The 16,371-nt window shown below is 38.0% G+C and overlaps 3 protein-coding genes across 7 annotated transcripts in view; 2 read left to right on the plus strand and 1 right to left on the minus strand.

Annotated features, from left to right (window-relative positions):
• EIF2AK2 (eukaryotic translation initiation factor 2 alpha kinase 2) overlaps positions 1-9,789 on the plus strand; it is a 23,230-nt gene extending 13,441 nt beyond the window's left edge. The window contains exons 10-20 of one of the 2 annotated variants that reach the window (XM_071806180.1): positions 224-299; positions 755-783; positions 958-1,089; positions 1,517-1,636; positions 2,837-2,974; positions 4,572-4,764; positions 6,880-7,005; positions 7,568-7,663; positions 8,413-8,475; positions 8,555-8,605; positions 9,541-9,789. In XM_071806180.1, coding sequence (XP_071662281.1) covers positions 224-299; positions 755-783; positions 958-1,089; positions 1,517-1,636; positions 2,837-2,974; positions 4,572-4,764; positions 6,880-7,005; positions 7,568-7,663; positions 8,413-8,475; positions 8,555-8,605; positions 9,541-9,789 — 1,273 coding nt within the window. Of the gene's footprint in view, positions 1-223; positions 300-754; positions 784-957; positions 1,090-1,516; positions 1,637-2,836; positions 2,975-4,571; positions 4,765-6,879; positions 7,006-7,567; positions 7,664-8,412; positions 8,476-8,554; positions 9,292-9,540 lie in introns of those variants that run through there. The other variant, XM_071806181.1, reaches the window with a different exon arrangement.
• Positions 9,772-15,558, minus strand: GPATCH11 (G-patch domain containing 11). Of its 2 annotated transcripts, XM_065834307.2 has the most exons (8): positions 15,151-15,556; positions 14,833-15,059; positions 14,037-14,078; positions 13,837-13,957; positions 13,020-13,110; positions 11,765-11,869; positions 10,879-10,960; positions 9,772-10,341 (listed from the first exon to the last, which is right to left on the minus strand). In XM_065834307.2, exons 1-8 carry the CDS (start codon positions 15,195-15,197, stop codon positions 10,286-10,288), a joined length of 771 nt encoding a protein of 256 aa, XP_065690379.2. In that variant the 5' UTR covers positions 15,198-15,556; the 3' UTR covers positions 9,772-10,285. The 2 variants fall into 2 exon arrangements, with proteins under 2 accessions (XP_065690379.2, XP_065690380.2); XM_065834308.2 differs by lacking the exons at positions 10,879-10,960; positions 11,765-11,869 and having other exon boundaries at positions 15,151-15,558.
• A 99-nt stretch (positions 15,559-15,657) lies between these two features.
• Positions 15,658-16,371, plus strand: part of HEATR5B (HEAT repeat containing 5B) — a 60,451-nt gene continuing 59,737 nt past the window's right edge. Inside the window, exon 1 of one of the 3 annotated variants that reach the window (XM_065834302.2) lies at positions 15,658-15,711. The gene's annotated coding sequence lies outside the window, so the exon portion shown is untranslated. Of the gene's footprint in view, positions 15,712-15,791; positions 15,888-16,031; positions 16,172-16,371 lie in introns of those variants that run through there. The other 2 variants (XM_065834301.2, XM_065834303.2) reach the window with 2 other exon arrangements.

Below are 16,371 nucleotides of genomic sequence, written 5' to 3' on the forward strand. Positions count from 1 at the left end.
ATATATTACGTAGATATCTAGATATAATGATGTCAGATCATAGAAGTAGAGCAGTATATTACAAAATGTTATTGTTTTATTAGCTTTCCAAAATAAAGCTTCATAGTTTAAATCAGTCATGACTGTTAATGTTTTTTCAGGTTTTGCTTTTTTATGTTTCCTTTTTTTTTTAAATTATTGTGTTACTTTCACCTAAAACTAGTCTGTTATTTTTCAATAACAGCAGTATTTGCTTTGAAGACTCAGCTCCAAAATTAGTAGTAAAAAAGGAAGTACATGAAAAGCCTTCACCTTCTCAGGTATAGTATGAAAACAGCCTTCCTCTTAATTACACTTTAGACCCTGAACAGAGCAAGCTTCTTGTCAGAGTGTAGCATCAGTTTGTTATTTATCCACTAATCACTAGAAAACACATGTGCATTTTTCCTAAGACCATTCAATACTTCCTACTGTTAACCATTACTCATTTACTTCTGGGCTGTGGACCTAATTTATGCACTGTTGACCAAGTGGGCAGTACTCCCAAGAGAGGGGATCAAACTGAGATCATATTTTCCTGTGGGAACAATAATGATGTAATACATAGCACATGTGAAAAATTTTAAGCTAAGATACGGCTTCATTCTTATTACATTGTTTATATTAGGTATGAACACATTAACAGACAATTCCTAGATACATTCTCAGACACATTTTAAATCAAGTATAGTGAAAATATTCAAGATATCTCAGTTTTTTTCTCTTTTTCATATAGAGAAACCCAAATGCCGTGAAACCCAAAAGGTATGTGTTTATTTCTAGGTTGCTACCTCCCATAAACTATATTGCAAATCATTTTAGTGTTTCCATATCTAGCAAAGAAATGCCACTATTAGGAGGTACCTCTCTGCTCTCTTCTCTCCTCTTTCATATTAGATAAATGGCTCATCCTATGTTTTGCTTTTATCCTTGTTAAAGAAAATTGGCAGCTAATTTTGATAGTGCAAAAAACAACGAAGAGGCAAAAAGGATGTCAGATTCAAATGAAAGCTTGGAAGATTTGGATACAAATACCAGTAAGAACCAAAGTCCATATACTGTGAATAAAAGGTAAGAAGGATTTTTTTGTTTGAATAAGACCTGTATGGCAATTACAGCAGATAGTAGTCTAGTTGTGTTTATTTATAATAGGAAGTACTGCTGTAAAAATAACTTTAAAAGAAAATTGGTTTTTGAGTGTTTTTTTTTTTCTGAAAATTTCAAATACAGTATAGTAACAGACATGCAATGATATTTAATGCTTACAACCAAAAGTCATTTGTGTGAAGATGAGACAGTAATTACCCTACATGCTTTCAAGGGCCAGTTTTCCTTAGTTTTTTAATCTACGAGATTATGATTTAGACCTGTAGAGGTGATGAGTGATCCCTGTAGAATGATATTTCAGCAGATGTATTAGATCTGTCAGGATCATTTTTATATCTTGTACATTTAATGTTGAGTATGCTTTAGTCATCTCTTTTTTCTTTTAATTAAGATTTCTCGAGGATTTTAAAAATATAGAACCTGTTGGTGAAGGTGGTTTTGGGAATGTTTTCAAAGCCACATCAAAACTTGATGAGAAAACCTACGCAGTCAAACGCGTTCGCTTCACAAAGTATGTACTGAATGTTTACTTCTGTTTTTTATTTTAGGGCAACCTTAATCAAGATTTAAGTACTTTTTTGTCTGTTTAATAATCCTAGGAGCATTTAAGCAATTTTCATTATTAATTGTCCACTCTTTCTGGTAACCTGTTTTCTTTAAGTCAAAGTAAAGCTGAAGATGGCAGGCAACTTTGTTAATTTTTGCATGTACTGCAATAATTTCAGATGCAGCTGTAAAAAAGTAGATTTGTTAAGTTCTACTTTTCCTGAATACACTAGTGCTCTGGTTATTAATACTGCAAAATGTATTTGAAGAAAATTTGCTGATTGATAAAACATTAAAAGCAGCACTGTTGCTTTTGACAGGTTACATGGAAAATTTACGTATCAGTAATGCATAATGACTATAATTAGGGAAAATAGAGAAAAATGAAAGTTATGTATTTTGCAGTTTTTTATTGGCAAATGCTTTGTATGTGAGTCATGTAGCCATTATTCTCACAGTATTCCTTGTCCTTTATAAATCTCAACAGAGAATGATGATTTTTTTTTTTAAGTAATTTTCTGTAACCAGTACCTAGTGGAGAATTTTTATTAGCTACTAAAAACCTTGAATTTCTTTTAGGTAATCTATTCGAAAAGTTTCAAGTTTTTGGAGATTCTTGTCCCTTACATTGTGTAAATGACCTTCAAATTCTTGTTTTTCTCACAAATGTGTTATCTTCACTTATATTGCAGTCCTGAGAACTATACTAAAAACATTCTATTCATTCTTCATATAAAGACAAAGAAGTGCAGGCCAAATTCAGTAACAGTTCTTCATGAGTGTTTACACTGACTTCTGTATATATAAACAAACTTTATAGAGGTAAAAAGAAAACATGAGTGTTTGCTACATTGTATTTGGCCACATAATGTAATTATTCATGCAAATGTCTGCTCTTTTTGGCTTTTTTGAGTGGGGCTTTCATTTCTAATACGGTTAAAATGTTCTTGAACTTTGAATAACTGAGCATATGAAAGAAATCCCACAGAATTTGTAACTGCAATTTTGAACTTGTATGAAGGAGAATATTATGTTATTTTACTAAATTAATGTAAAACTATCTGGATACTACTACTTGATATTATGTCTTTGAGTCAGTATTACATTTTTATGGGGAAATGCCATCCAAGATTTTATTTTCCTTTCTTCTACCTCTTCCAAATAGAGATGTGAGGCGTGAAGTAAAAGAACTTGCAAGACTTGACCATGAAAATGTAGTGCGGTATCATTCTTGTTGGAAAGGATATGACCGTGTAACTTTGCCAGACTCTGGATATGACACTGTAACTTGGGCAGACTCCAGGTAACTACAAGATAGTAGTTTGCACTCACAAACTTGTTTGCCATAGTGGATTTTGTGTTGTAAAAAGAAAGGCTGATGATTGATTATAAATCATTATATAAATATAAATGCATACACATACATACTTACTGTTAGGAAAAAAAGGCACAGTACTTTTCAGCAGCAGGTCATATATAATGATGTATATTTACATCTTCTTGATGAATAAGATTTGTTACATAATTTTAGCTTTCTTCCCTCTCTTAATATATAGAACTTGCTGAATCTAGAGAGGAGTGTAAGAATGCAGAACTCAGAATTTGGGGCTAGAATTAACAACAGAAACTAAAAAATTGTCTGGCAGGTAGCTGCCAAATTCCTGACTGAAACTTTCCTTTTTTTAATAAGCACTGGTCAGCAAGTAGCTCTCATAGATTTAATTATTTCTCTATGTTAGCATTTTAACCATGATGCCTGAAACAGTTTTGGATGTTGAGAACAGATATACAAAATTAAATGCTTTTTCATTTAGAGGTAGTCTTTCAACACAAAGACTTCTGGGAAGACAGTGGTGAGAGTTTTACTAATAAGTTAGATTATTAACTTTTCAAAGCTTCTGTGTTTTTTTTCACTAGCTGTAAATTCATACCCTTTGAATAGGTTGCCACACTTACCTAGAGCCATAAAATATTAATGGATTCAAAGTTACAGTTAGCATGGTATCTGTCCAGTGTGCTCAGTGAACAAGCAACAAAATGGGGGAAAAAAAAAAGTCTATGTTTCAAAATCCAACCGTAAATATTTTGGAGTCTCAATACCAACTATACATTTTGGATTGAATGGTTATACGGTAAAGGACAGTAAAAAAAGCTGCTCAAAGCTGAGGCTGCAGCCTGGAATTCCACTTAGTGTCATGACCTCAAGGCTACAAAGAGCTGCAAGCCACTTAATGACTGTTCTTTCAGTGCCTCAGGTGACTTTATTCCAGGGCATGCAGATCACGCAGTGCATGTAGGAAAAAGCGGTGTCGTCTCCTCTTCATATTGGCCTTCCCCTCACCATCTCCAGCCTCAGCCTGCCCTGTGGGCTGGTGGACTGGAACTCTTCTGGAAAGTATGAGCCTGTCAGGTTGGTGAATACATTCCATCTAGATTTCCAGCTCTCGGAAGGGTTTCTCTAACTCACAGACTGATGTCAGAGATGGTCACTGCACTACCTTCTTGAAGGGACCAAGTTTGAAAACGTGATCATTCTGGATAGGAAAGGAAGGCTAGTGCTGTGTTGTTTGAGCAGAATAGGGACTACCTGCCAGGAACTTGCAGCAGCTCCTAGAGGACAAGACGGGAGCCAAGGACAGTGCTATTTTTTCCTGTATAGGACATGCCTCTAGGTATGATGGGAGCAGAATTTGGGCACTCAAAAAATTTCAGTGTGAACAAGGAAGCAAGCAAAACATTTTTAAAGTCAAGGGACTTGCAGACTTTGTTTTGGGGAACTCAAAAAATAATAATAATTAACAAAAAGGTTTTTTTAAAGAAGAGGAACCTGAGAATCATTGATGACTTGTGAGGAATTGCATCTTGCCAGTTTCAATATGGTATACCATTTTCTTCTGTAGGCAGAAGTCAGACAAAGAAATTCCCTGTCTTTTCATCCAAATGGACTTTTGTGAAAAAGGACCATTGGAAAACTGGATTACAAAGCATAGACAAGACAAGGAGTATCACAAGATGGCAAAAACCAAATTTTTACAAATACTGAAAGGAGTGAACTATATCCATTCTGAAGGGTTAATTCATCGAGACCTCAAGGTAAGTAGGATAGATAATTTAAATAAAAATTAGATTAAAATAGTACTTTTTGGAATTTCAGAAAATGTTACATTTTTCTAGTCTTTGTTTAGTCTATTATTATGTAACCCAGTAATGTACCTCTTCTGACACGGATAGTGATTAATTTTTTTTTCAGCAACTGGCTGGACTTCATCCTAAAATCAGAAGGTGAACTGGAGAATCTCTGAATGCAGTAGTTAAAACAATGAGTAGTCTGTGTTACTGGGTCACAAGACTGCCTATTGGAAAAATAATGTACTTGATAAATGAATTAAAAGAATGTAAGTGACAAGTTGAGCCTGCAAAGTTTGTTCTTGCCATATCGTAAAGGGGTAGCTTATCCATCCTAATACATGCTGTGTTTTGTAACAACACATGCTAGTTGCTCTTGTGCCATGTATGCATACGAATATTTGAATGCTACTTTATTGGATGGAATTTCAGTCTATACAGGTGCACGATCATGGAAAAAAAATATTTCAATATAAAGATTATAAAGGACGAAGTTGGAAGTTTTCAGGGCATCGTATGCCAGCTATAACGTCACTCACTTTGTGAAAAAGTCATTAGTGTGGTGGTGTTCCTAAAAATGGCTGCAGTGGGTCACATTAAATGTTGGTCTAGGATGCTGTTCTCCTTGTATAGTGGCTAATTCCAAACACCTAGGGAGTACTGGAGTTGAGAGATGATACAGTGATGCTGTCCTTGATGCATATTTCCTTCCTCTCAAGATTTACAGTAACCTGAAGTTTATGGACTTCTTGACCAATTTTGCATTCACGTTGTAGCTCCAGATCAAGTTCGCTGCTCACTCATAGAATCTTGTCTCATGGACAGACATGTTCATATCTTCTAGATCTTTTCTATTAGGCATATTGCTACAATACTGTAATGAACCACAAATATACATTTATTATTTTCCTTAGATGCCTGGGAAAAAGAGGCCTTATAAGTGCCTCCTCTGTTCACCCATTCATTTTTAGCTCTTCCCTCTCTGTGCTTTATATTTTCTTACTCCTTCAGTTCTACTTTATTTTCATCTCACAACAATCTCTTACTTTTCCCTATTCCTATGAATCTGCTGCGCCAGTCCCTTTTCCATGGCATCTGGTTGTAACCTGCTTCCAAATCCTATGGCTAACTTGTCTGTCTGCATTTGAATTTAGGAACTTTTCTCCCCACTTTGATCTGCTGTCAACTTAGATGCTTGCCCATCTGAGATCTCCATGTCCCAAAATCAAAGCTGCAGGATAGGTTCAAGCTGAGCCAAATCCCATTTGTGCTTTGTATGAAAAGAGTCTTCAAATAGTGTAACCAGGTATAGGTACTGTATTAAATGTGTGTGGAAATGGCCAAAGTTGAACAAAAGAACTGCATTGGGCATTCTTGACACAAACATCTCTTCCTGTTAAATATGAAATCTTTCCTGGCCTTACAAGGCACTGGAGCTTCTTTGAGTAGAAGATGGCATCAGGCTATTTGGTTTTGTTTTAATAACATTCAGGAATGTAGTTTCTTTGTTTTCTTTGGGAAACTTCATCCAAGCATCTACAATTCTATTTTTAGTTGCTCATGACTTTGTTGAATTTAAAAATCTGAAGTTCCATGGAAACTTAAAAGTGATACTGTGATGCCCGTAGTAAGCCCTAACTCTGCAACTGACTTAGTACAGATAATCCTGCTGTACCTAGGAGAAACTATGATTTGAGTGGAATTCCATGTGCATTTAAATGCTTTGCCCAAGTGTATCAAATCCCAGGGCTAGGATTGAAGACTAAAAAGTACTTCTGAATTTGAAATATTATATACACGAGGTATTTGGAGAGTATTAAATCATGATATGGCTATGACTGAGCTAGTGAAAAAAAAATGTTGCTGTTACTGTGCCATGCACTACATTAAATTTAGTTTCTGTTTTTAAAAATTCATTATATTTTTTTTTTCTATTTCCCACCCAATTGGTTTCTTGATGCTAATTTCTGTGAACAATCACCAAATTTTATGGGGAGCACTTCTGTGCCTGATTATGCTTGATGATAAACCTTGGTCATACAGTGATTTTTTTTTTTTTTTCTTTTATACATATATATATAGCCTCAGAATATATTCATATCACATGAAGATAAAATAAAAATAGGTGACTTCGGTCTTGTGACTTCTCAGGCGTCTGAAACTCTGACTGAGAACAGGGGAACAAAATCATATATGGCACCAGAACAGGTAATTATCCTGCTATATCAGTGTCTGTGTAACTAGATTTGCATTAGAAACTTAGTAGCAGATTCTAAACTCAGTACTAAACCAAGTTGCCTAAAGTTCCCTGGTATGACTGTATACAAGGATAACTGTATTCTGGAGAAAGCTGTTGGCAAGTGTGCTGATATTATTTTGCTGTGCTAACCTACAGGGTCTGACACTGTGTGCTGTAAGGAAAGCTCTTGTCAAACCAAGCTGCCAGCCATTTATTTCAGTTTCAATTTAGGACCTTTGTTAACTGGCATTTGAGTCCTTCTATTTGTTTCATTATTTGTGACAGAGAGATACTAGTGTGCCTTATCTGTATACGTCTGTAGGAGTCTTAATTTCAGTGTGTGTTTAATGTGACGTAAGAGTCACTGTTTAATAGGTTTGTAGCAGAAAGAGTTAACAACTAGTAAGAAGATCAAGTAGGGCCAGTCCTGTAGCCTTGGAGTGGAAATGTCTAATGACTTCAAATTTTACTTTAAGAAGTGCCGTCCAGTTGGATTTGACACCTATATTGTTCTTGTTCTAATCTTCGTAGTTTGGGGACACATATGGAAAGGAAGTAGATATTTATGCACTGGGATTAATTGGGTTTGAAATTCTTTCGGGAATCAGCTGTCATGAGAAATCTAAGGTACGTAATCTTTAAATTAAAAAATAAAAAAGTCTCGTTCTTGTTTTGCCTTGCTGCTGGTATCCCATGCTGATTGCATGCCAGAAGGAATCTGTATATCTGGAGTACTATCTCTTTACATTTCCCCTTGATTCATTTATGTAAGGCCTGTAAGTCCTCACACCTCTGTTGAAATGTAATAACTGAAGTGAAGAAATGTTACTGGTTTTATTTCATGTATGTCCTACTGACATACATATTAAAGCCTCAGCATGCTAAAGAATGTCTAGCAAAAAAGATTTCAAGTTTCTGATAAATCTTTTTGTTTGATCAGAGTATTTGAAGGTAATATTTTTCTAATTTTACAAAATAAAAATTATGAAAAGGCAAGTTTTGTCTCTGCCACACTTTTGTCTTCACTGCACAGTGGAGCAAGAATAAAGTTTCTATCAAGCCAAAACACTTGCAGTTTTCCAAAATGAAAACAAAATTCTGAAACAGAGAGGATTGCTGAAACGAACACATCATTGTAGAGTCTAATGCTTTTAAGCTTAAAAAGGGACAACAGCTGGTGAAAAGACCATAAAAACAACACAAAGTACAACTAAATGGAAAAAAATGCTTTCAAACTGTTTACAGTTTCTTTTTGAAGCCTTACCTTGTAGATTTGTATTTTCATAATTACTTCAGTAAATTATATGGGTCATAAGGGCAAAGCAAGATATAACCTATGAAAACACACTGAAACTGTTACCTTTTATGAATTTCAGGTATGGCCTAATATCAAAGAAGGTAAACTTCCAGAGCGCTTCATCAATGAATTTCCAACTGAGGTACGGGATTTTAATACATTATTTCAGTTTGTTCAGTTCATAAAAAAGAATGTATTGATATTTAATTTCTCTTTTGCAGGCATCCATAATCAAAAAGATGCTTTCAGGACATCCTAAAGGAAGATACTCTGTATCTAAAATACTTGAATTTTTTGAGTGTGTTGATAAAGACAATTCACTTCAAACTCGTAGTTATTAAACACCTTTTTAAAAGGGCATTTTGAAAACTGTAGGATTTTGTTTGTTCGGTTTTCCTAAAAGGAACATGCAAGTTCCTTAATGTAGCAAAATTCTGCAGTTTCCTCAGTAATAACGACTTGAAGTCCTGTGCTGAGAGAGCACCTTAAAGATTCTCTCCCATGCTGCCACTTTTTGATCCCTTATTGTAACACTGAGGCATGCCTTCACTGTAACAAGTGTAGTGAACAGCTCTGATGACCTTACTGTCATCCTCAAAAAAGGTAACAGCAGTTTGCCTGTTACTCTTTAGTTATACACTTCGAAGAGTTCCAACCTTGCTGATCTGGAAGAACTGTGTGTGTGACGGTAGAGAGCAGGGGGAAAAGACGGGACCATTAGTCTTCAGATGCTTGTCTTTGAGTTGTATCTTGTCAAACTATTCATTGCTGTGGAGCTCACAGAACTCCATAAAGGCAAATGAGCAGAGATAAAATAGGTGCTACGTAAAGTAGAGTATGATTTTTCTGAAATGTTAAACGGGACACTATGAATGCGTAGTGATTTTTTATATTCTTATAGAAATTATTGTTGATCTGCTGCAAGTATTTGTTGCTAAATAAGAAATCTGATTTTACATCCTTTTGTAAGGCCTGAAGTTGTTTTTTTATCCTTATAATGAATTACAAATACATAGAGCATTTCTCAATTCTAGACTAATTAGTATTTCTTTACAGTGGTCAATATCTGGGAGAAATTATATCCTGACACAGACAAAATACCACTAGTTCCACTCCCTCTTTCCTTTCACCCATAAAACTACTCTTATAATATGAAAATTGATATGTGACAAACTTTGGCTGAATATCCTTGACAGTTCTCGCGCAGAGCACCCATGATGCCATTACCTTCTTAATGTTAAGTAATATTGAGCTTGTAATTTTTGAAATGTTTGATTTTTTTTTTTTTTTTTTAAATGTATTTGTATACTTCAGCAGTACCTTTCTATTAGGGACTGTTTATAGTAGCAACTGCCATTACCTTAAAATAAAAGGTCCATTAAAATGTACTTATTATATATTGAAAAAAAAAAAACCAACCAAACACCACACAACAACATGGTCTGTTACTATTTAATTATGAAAAATATGCACCTTTACATACAAGAGAATACTGGTTCAAATAACATCACTGTAATGTTTCACAAACTTTTTTTCCCTCACCAGGTCTAAGTAAGGGAAAAAAGTCTGATGTTTAGTCATGTCTGTAAAGCTGAAAAAAAACCAACCAACCAACACTATTTAACACATTACACAACATAGTAATTAACCAATATTTATTCCCTTACTCAAACCTGAACAGCTGATGGTTCAGTTGTGCAGAGCATAATCAGAGACTGTGGAAGGCTTAACCTGCCTTTCAATTATGGTAGTTCAATTATAAATGCAAAGTTTTCATTCTTATTAAATTGTGCATCAAGCAGAAGATCCATAAGATGCTTCAAAGTGTGATTTTTTTTTTTAACCTTCTGCATAATTTGGTGTGAATTTTTCAGTACAGCACAGATCCAAACCTCCTAAAAGATGTTATGTACTATACATACTTATCTAGGAATCCTTCCTTCAAAAAGGCTTTAGTTATGATCTGCAGCACTGTCTCCAGGGCAGTTTGAAGATAAATCTTCAGAGTCTACGGGATAGGCAGAGGAAAAAGTGAGTAATTCCAACTCAGAGGATGGGAAAAAAAAAAAAAAAAGTTGCTACAATTATTTGAAGAATCCCCATTAAGCAGATTAAATAGAATTCAAGCAAGTCTGCAAGTCATTAATTCCAAACTTTGTTTTAAGACAGTGAACACAAATTGCACCTTCTTTGGTACAGTAAAACTGGATAGTATTCTAACTACTTCAGAAACACCTGCAAGCTTTTGCCAATTTTTGTGATACTGGTTTTAATACTTGAATTTTGTTTTCTCAAAACAAAATTAATATGCCAATTCAAATAAGTGCCACTATGGTGCGTTCTGTTGGTGTGGCTTTTTTTATTTATTTTGTGCATGTAAACACCTAAAATTGCCTTATAATCATAATGCACAAAGCAGCCTGGAAGGAGAGTTTGCTATCCAGATTCAAAAGACTGCAGTAAGAGAGACATACAGGATATAATGTAGTATTTGAGTCTAGCTGCATAAACAAAGTAAAACACTTAAAGACAGGTTTACTCTCACCTTCATAGGTTGTTCCACACCAAATGCAATAGAAGTGTTCTTCTCTCAAATAGGCAGTCAGAATGTGTAGCTTTTCTGATACCTAGAGATACATACAGATATGCAACAATCTGGGGCTCACATGACATAAAACAGTTTGAACTACTAGCTTCACTGAAATAGATTGTTTAACCTTTTGCTATGGAAAAGCTACACAATACTGTAGCTCAGTAAAGCATGAAGTTTCCTAAATTTGTAGCATATGCTACAGGAATTCATGATCTCTGGAAAGTGGCGGCTGTTCTTCTTCCCAACTAAGAAACCTGCACTAAAGAGAGAGGTGAAAATATTACCTGGCTACCCTATTTCAAGTATATGATATTTTTGGTGGAATTTTTCACACCTTATCTCTGCCAATCAAACACATAAGGCTAACAACAGCTGTGTAATCTAGTTCTTGAAAATACATGAATTTCCAGGGCCCATCTTCAGATAACCTGTGAAGCATTTTCACAAATTAGTGATTCTAAAATTCAGCCTAAGACATGAGATAAGGCATCCAAAATTAAAACACAAAAGCAAGTAACTTTGATCAATTATGTGATTTTTGCACAGCTTGACTAAGACACAAAAATGTTTAGAACCTAATTTCTAGGCTACTTTTTCCAAAAATTAGCTTCAAAACAGATAAGCCATAAATCAGTAGTTTAATATTTTATGTTTGATCATGTAACTGCTATAAAAATCGCTGCTCTAAAATTGCAAAGAGGTCATTCACTACAGCTTGGAGTATGACACGTATACATATATCCTTTATACATGTATGTATGTATATATACCTACTTTTGTTTAAAGGAATATTAAATTTAATTCTGAATCAAGCCACTAATTTAGTTGCAGAGCTTACACTTAAGTCTGAGCTTGTGTATTCATCTTCCTTGTCTTCCTCATCCTTTTTGTCTTCCTCTTCTGGTTCTAGCCAATACCAAGTCTCCTTGGGAACATCAATAGCCTTAAATAAGGAAGAATTTAAATGAAAATTATCTGGCTTTGTAGGTTTTCTTGTAAGATGGTGGATAAAACCAATTTTTAATAGGTGGGATGTTAGGTTTTAAAACTCTCCTGTATAGTATAACCAAGAATTACTAAAGCTGTAGTGGGAAACAAAGTACAGTAATCCACAAGAAGGATGATCCACTTTAAAAAAACAAAACAAGTAAATGCATGATAACATTAAGTTCTATTCCATCTATGTTCAGTATGTGTAAGGCTACCCAGCAACAAAATCTCACACAAAGGCTGTGACCAGACACTGTTTTTATCCATTGAAGACATGCTGCCCCAAGTTATTTTTGTCAAGAGATCACACAGTTCTTCCTCATCCACCTCAGGTAAAGTTAAAAGAAGAGTCAACAAAGATGATCTAAGCTAATTCAGCAAACTTCATCTGAAGCAGGCTGAAGAGTGTCATGCAATTTCAGAAACACTCATGGGGTGGTATTAACTTCTAATGGGTTAATAGTGAAAAAAAAACATACTTGAAATCAAGTGCCAAAAAAATTATGGTAGTTCACTGCTATTGCCCGTTATTCCTTACAGGTGGAAGATACATTGTTTTGGGTTTGTTTTTATTTAAATACTTCTTGGGTGAATCTGCTGATTCCCTCCATGAACCCCATCCTTGGAGATACTGAAGAGCTGTCTGGACACAGTTCTAGACAACCTGCTTTAGGTGCTCCTGTTGGACAAGATGATCTGCTGAGTCCCTTCCAGTCTCAACTGTTCTGTGATGAGGTTGTTCCCTCACTTGAGGCAAACAGCACCATCATTTAGGAATGAACTGACAATGGCTACTGAAAGATAGGCAACCAGCTCAATCACAAGAATGCAGGTTGAAAAAGAGGTGAGCTCTGATGACACAAATTAACACGGGTCCTCACGTAAGGTACCATGAGGTTAGTGTACAACTTTAAATACCTTAATGGTGCACACATACACTTCAAAATATTTTGACAGGACTGAAGTGTTGCTGAACACTGAGACCTCAGGCTAGTTATCCCACAATTTTAGAGAACTTCCAAGAACTGAATCTCTACTTTGTTTGTAGCCTATATCTCTAACTTATAAACATTCCTTCCAACCTCCAAAAATTCAGGTCTCACTTTTTGCGTATCTAGTTGCTGGCAGGCCCTCTGGCTTTTTCTAAGGTCCCCTTCCATCTTACGTTCTTCTTGTTTGTTTTTGAATCGTATTCTGTAAAGAAAAAGTAGATAGCTAAAATAAGTAGATAGACAAAGAGTGAGATGCATTACAGTCAACGGCTTTGATTACATAGAAAATCTAAGATTTTAGCGCTACCAATCATCTCAGACCAGGACAACGCTGAAGAAGTCCTTCTGACATTGTTTCTGTGGGAGCACACATGTATTTCTTGGGAATTACACCTTCAAGACAGAGCTTTTGTAATCACACTACACTGACTGTTTCTCCAGCAGGTTTTCGTAAGACATGAAAAAAGCAGTTCACTAAACATCTGCAAGAGATACAGCCTTCATTAGTTTTTCCTTCTCCACATATAACAAGCAAATCAGGAGAAAATAAAAATAACAAAACATTAAAAAAATTATGCTGATTTTTAAAACCATTGTAGCAACACTGCAAGATTAGCTGTGGTTATACTAAAAAAGATGACATGGTTTTCTGATTTAAAAAGTTGCAAATGACTTGAGAAAAGTTAGTATGTACGTTGTTTGCACTATTAACATTTACAAAAATAAATGATGCAGCACATAGTTTTGGCATTACAGTGTTCATCTGCCTCTTCTTTAGAACTGAGAAACAGCTAATCTGCAGTTCAACTCTTAACTCCCATTCAATCAACATTCAAAAATAGTAACACATTAAACGAATAACCAAACTTAAAGCAGGAAAAGAATGGCTGTTTAGACATGGCTTGGAATACCAGTTACATCATTTCACCTGAACTGATCTGCAGCTTGCTCGTTTGCTTGTATTTTCATATGGAGTTTTTGTCTATAGTTTTCCAGTTTTTCTTCAGCTTTTCGCTTTTTTAATTCCTCATGACCAAGCCCGCTTCTACCTATGTAAGTTAAAAAGCTGAATGTAAGCAGTTGAGAAACTCTGATGTCCCACTAAGTAAATTAGGAAGTATCACAAACCTGTTTTAATGTTCAGAGGAATAGGTTCAACAATGCCTTCACCTGTGAGGGAAAAAAATAGGCCAATTTAAGAAATAAGGTCTTTCGCAAACTATGATTTGTCCAGTATATTCAAGCAGGCCAGCTGCTTTTGCCATTAAATACGTACATTATCCTCACAGAATAACAGAATCACAGAATGTTTAGGGTTGGAAGAGGCCTCTGGAGCTCATCTAGTCCAACCCATCTGCTCAGGCAGGTTCACCTAGAGGATTTTGTCAGCAGCTGAAAAATCCCAGCTCAATGTACATTTAATGCACTGAAAATGACCCAGCTGAAGAGGAATTCCCTCTCTTTTTTGGCTTGTTTGCTGGATTGCCATATACTTTTTTTGAGGACACTACCTAACCAAAAGAAAAGGGTGTTGATTTGGCAGTTGTAACATACCTCTGATGAAAACTACTTTGTTACAACCTTCTGTAGCATTTCTCATTCTAGAATCTATTAGCTTTGCAAGACTATCAAAATATCCTTAATGCAATTCCTGTAGGAATGCACATCTGGAAGTGCATTTACTGAATAGTAAGTCCTGCTGCTTCCTTTCCATCTCTCAATAGTATGTACTGCACTAATTTCAGCTTTTAGAGATCTGCTCTCGTGTTTTCTTCTGCCACTATACATTGACAGTTTAGTAACGTTAGGGTTCTCTGAGAGGCAGCTATTGACCCTGTCTATAAATGAAGTGGCAGCTGCAGTCTGTAAAATATCCAGGTACATCTGAATACAGGCACACACTTCCTGATAGTGACAAGCTTACCGCTTTTGCCAAGGGCCTGGCCACTCTTGTAGCCCATCTTCTGGAGCAAAGCAAAGCCTTTGTTCTCACTGCCCAATGCACTTTTCAATACCAAGTCACGTCTCTCTTTTTCTTCTTCTTTTATACTCTTTTGTCTGCTCTTCTCATTGGCTTCTTTTTGCTTTTCTTCTTTCTGAAAAGCTTGCTTCACCCGCCTCACCATGGGCAAGCCTGGCCTTACGTCCTGTCTAAAAGTTAATAATTCCAGCAAATATCAGTTTTGTCTTTTTCACACAGCTTACAATCACTTAAGAAGTAAAAAAAGAGCCACCTACTTACTTAATAAATGAATCAGACATGTAGTCTTCCTCTTCATCTTCCTCCATGTTTAGCACACACACCCCACTCCGACCCCTTTCCACTGTCACTACGCCTTATCACGCATTTTATTTCTCCGCAGGTCACCTGAAATGCAGAACCTGTAAGGAAAACTTGCCGCTTAGGTCTGCCGCGTTCCGTACGCGGCCGGGGGCAGAAGGGGTACGGCCCTGATGGATGAAAACACGGGAACCCGGAGAAACACGGGCCGGGCCACCCCCTCGGGGCAACCGTGCCAGGCTTCACGCCCCACGCGCGTTTTTCCGGGCCGGCGGCCAGGAGGCCTCGCAACCCCCGAAAGCCTCCGGCCGTTGCCAAAGGGGCCGCCAAGCCGGCGCGGAGCAGCAGGGTCGGCCCAGTCAACCCCGCACTCGCTCGGCTCGGCTCGGCTCGGCTCGGCTCGGCTCCGCCCAGCCCGGCCCGGCCCGCTCGCGGCGCCTGCACGCGGCCGCCCCCGCCCGCCGGCGCCTGCGCGCCTCGCACTTCCTGCTGCGGGGCCGCAGGTTCCTGCGCGGTGCTGAGGTGCGTAGGGGCCTGCGCCGGGACTCGGGGCAAAGCCCTTCGTTTCCCCCCGCCCCGCCGGTTCCCTTCCTGCCAGCCGGGCAGGGCACGGCACGGCGGGGGCTGCAGCAGCCAAGGCCGCTGGTTGACAGCCCCTCGGAGGGAGCGCCTCGCTGCGCGGAGCTGGGGCGCCGTGGGTGAGGGGGCGCGTGCGGTCGAGCGTGTCCGTGACCATGTCCCGCCCCCCGAGGGCCGCGGCCGCCTTGTCACGCCTTGCGCAGCCCGGAGTTGGCCGGACGCGACCGCCGCGCGGTTGGAGCGTAAGACGTGCGCCCTGACCGTTAAAGGCGGCAGGGAGGCGGTCTGCGGCGGGCAGGGGTCTGCGGCAGAGCTGGCCGATGTGTCCGTGCTTCCTCTCCGCGTCCTGGTGCCGCTGCCTGCTGCCCGCGGCTGCCCCGCCAGCAGAGGAGCCGGTGCTGGCGTGCGTGTGCATGTGTACATACCTGGGGGCGGTGCGGGTGTGGGGGCAGCACGCTGCTGGCTGGTTGTTGGGGTCATTCCTGTGCTGAGGTACTGGTGTGTAGCTGTGTTCAGCTGGCTTTGTAACACGGTCTGGAAGGGTTAATTCCTGAGGGGATTTTGAAGCAGGCACGATGCACCGGGAGAGGTGCTACGGCTTTA

This window comes from Patagioenas fasciata, chromosome 3 (genome assembly GCF_037038585.1).
Source record: "Patagioenas fasciata isolate bPatFas1 chromosome 3, bPatFas1.hap1, whole genome shotgun sequence".
Lineage (NCBI taxonomy): Eukaryota > Metazoa > Chordata > Aves > Columbiformes > Columbidae > Patagioenas > Patagioenas fasciata.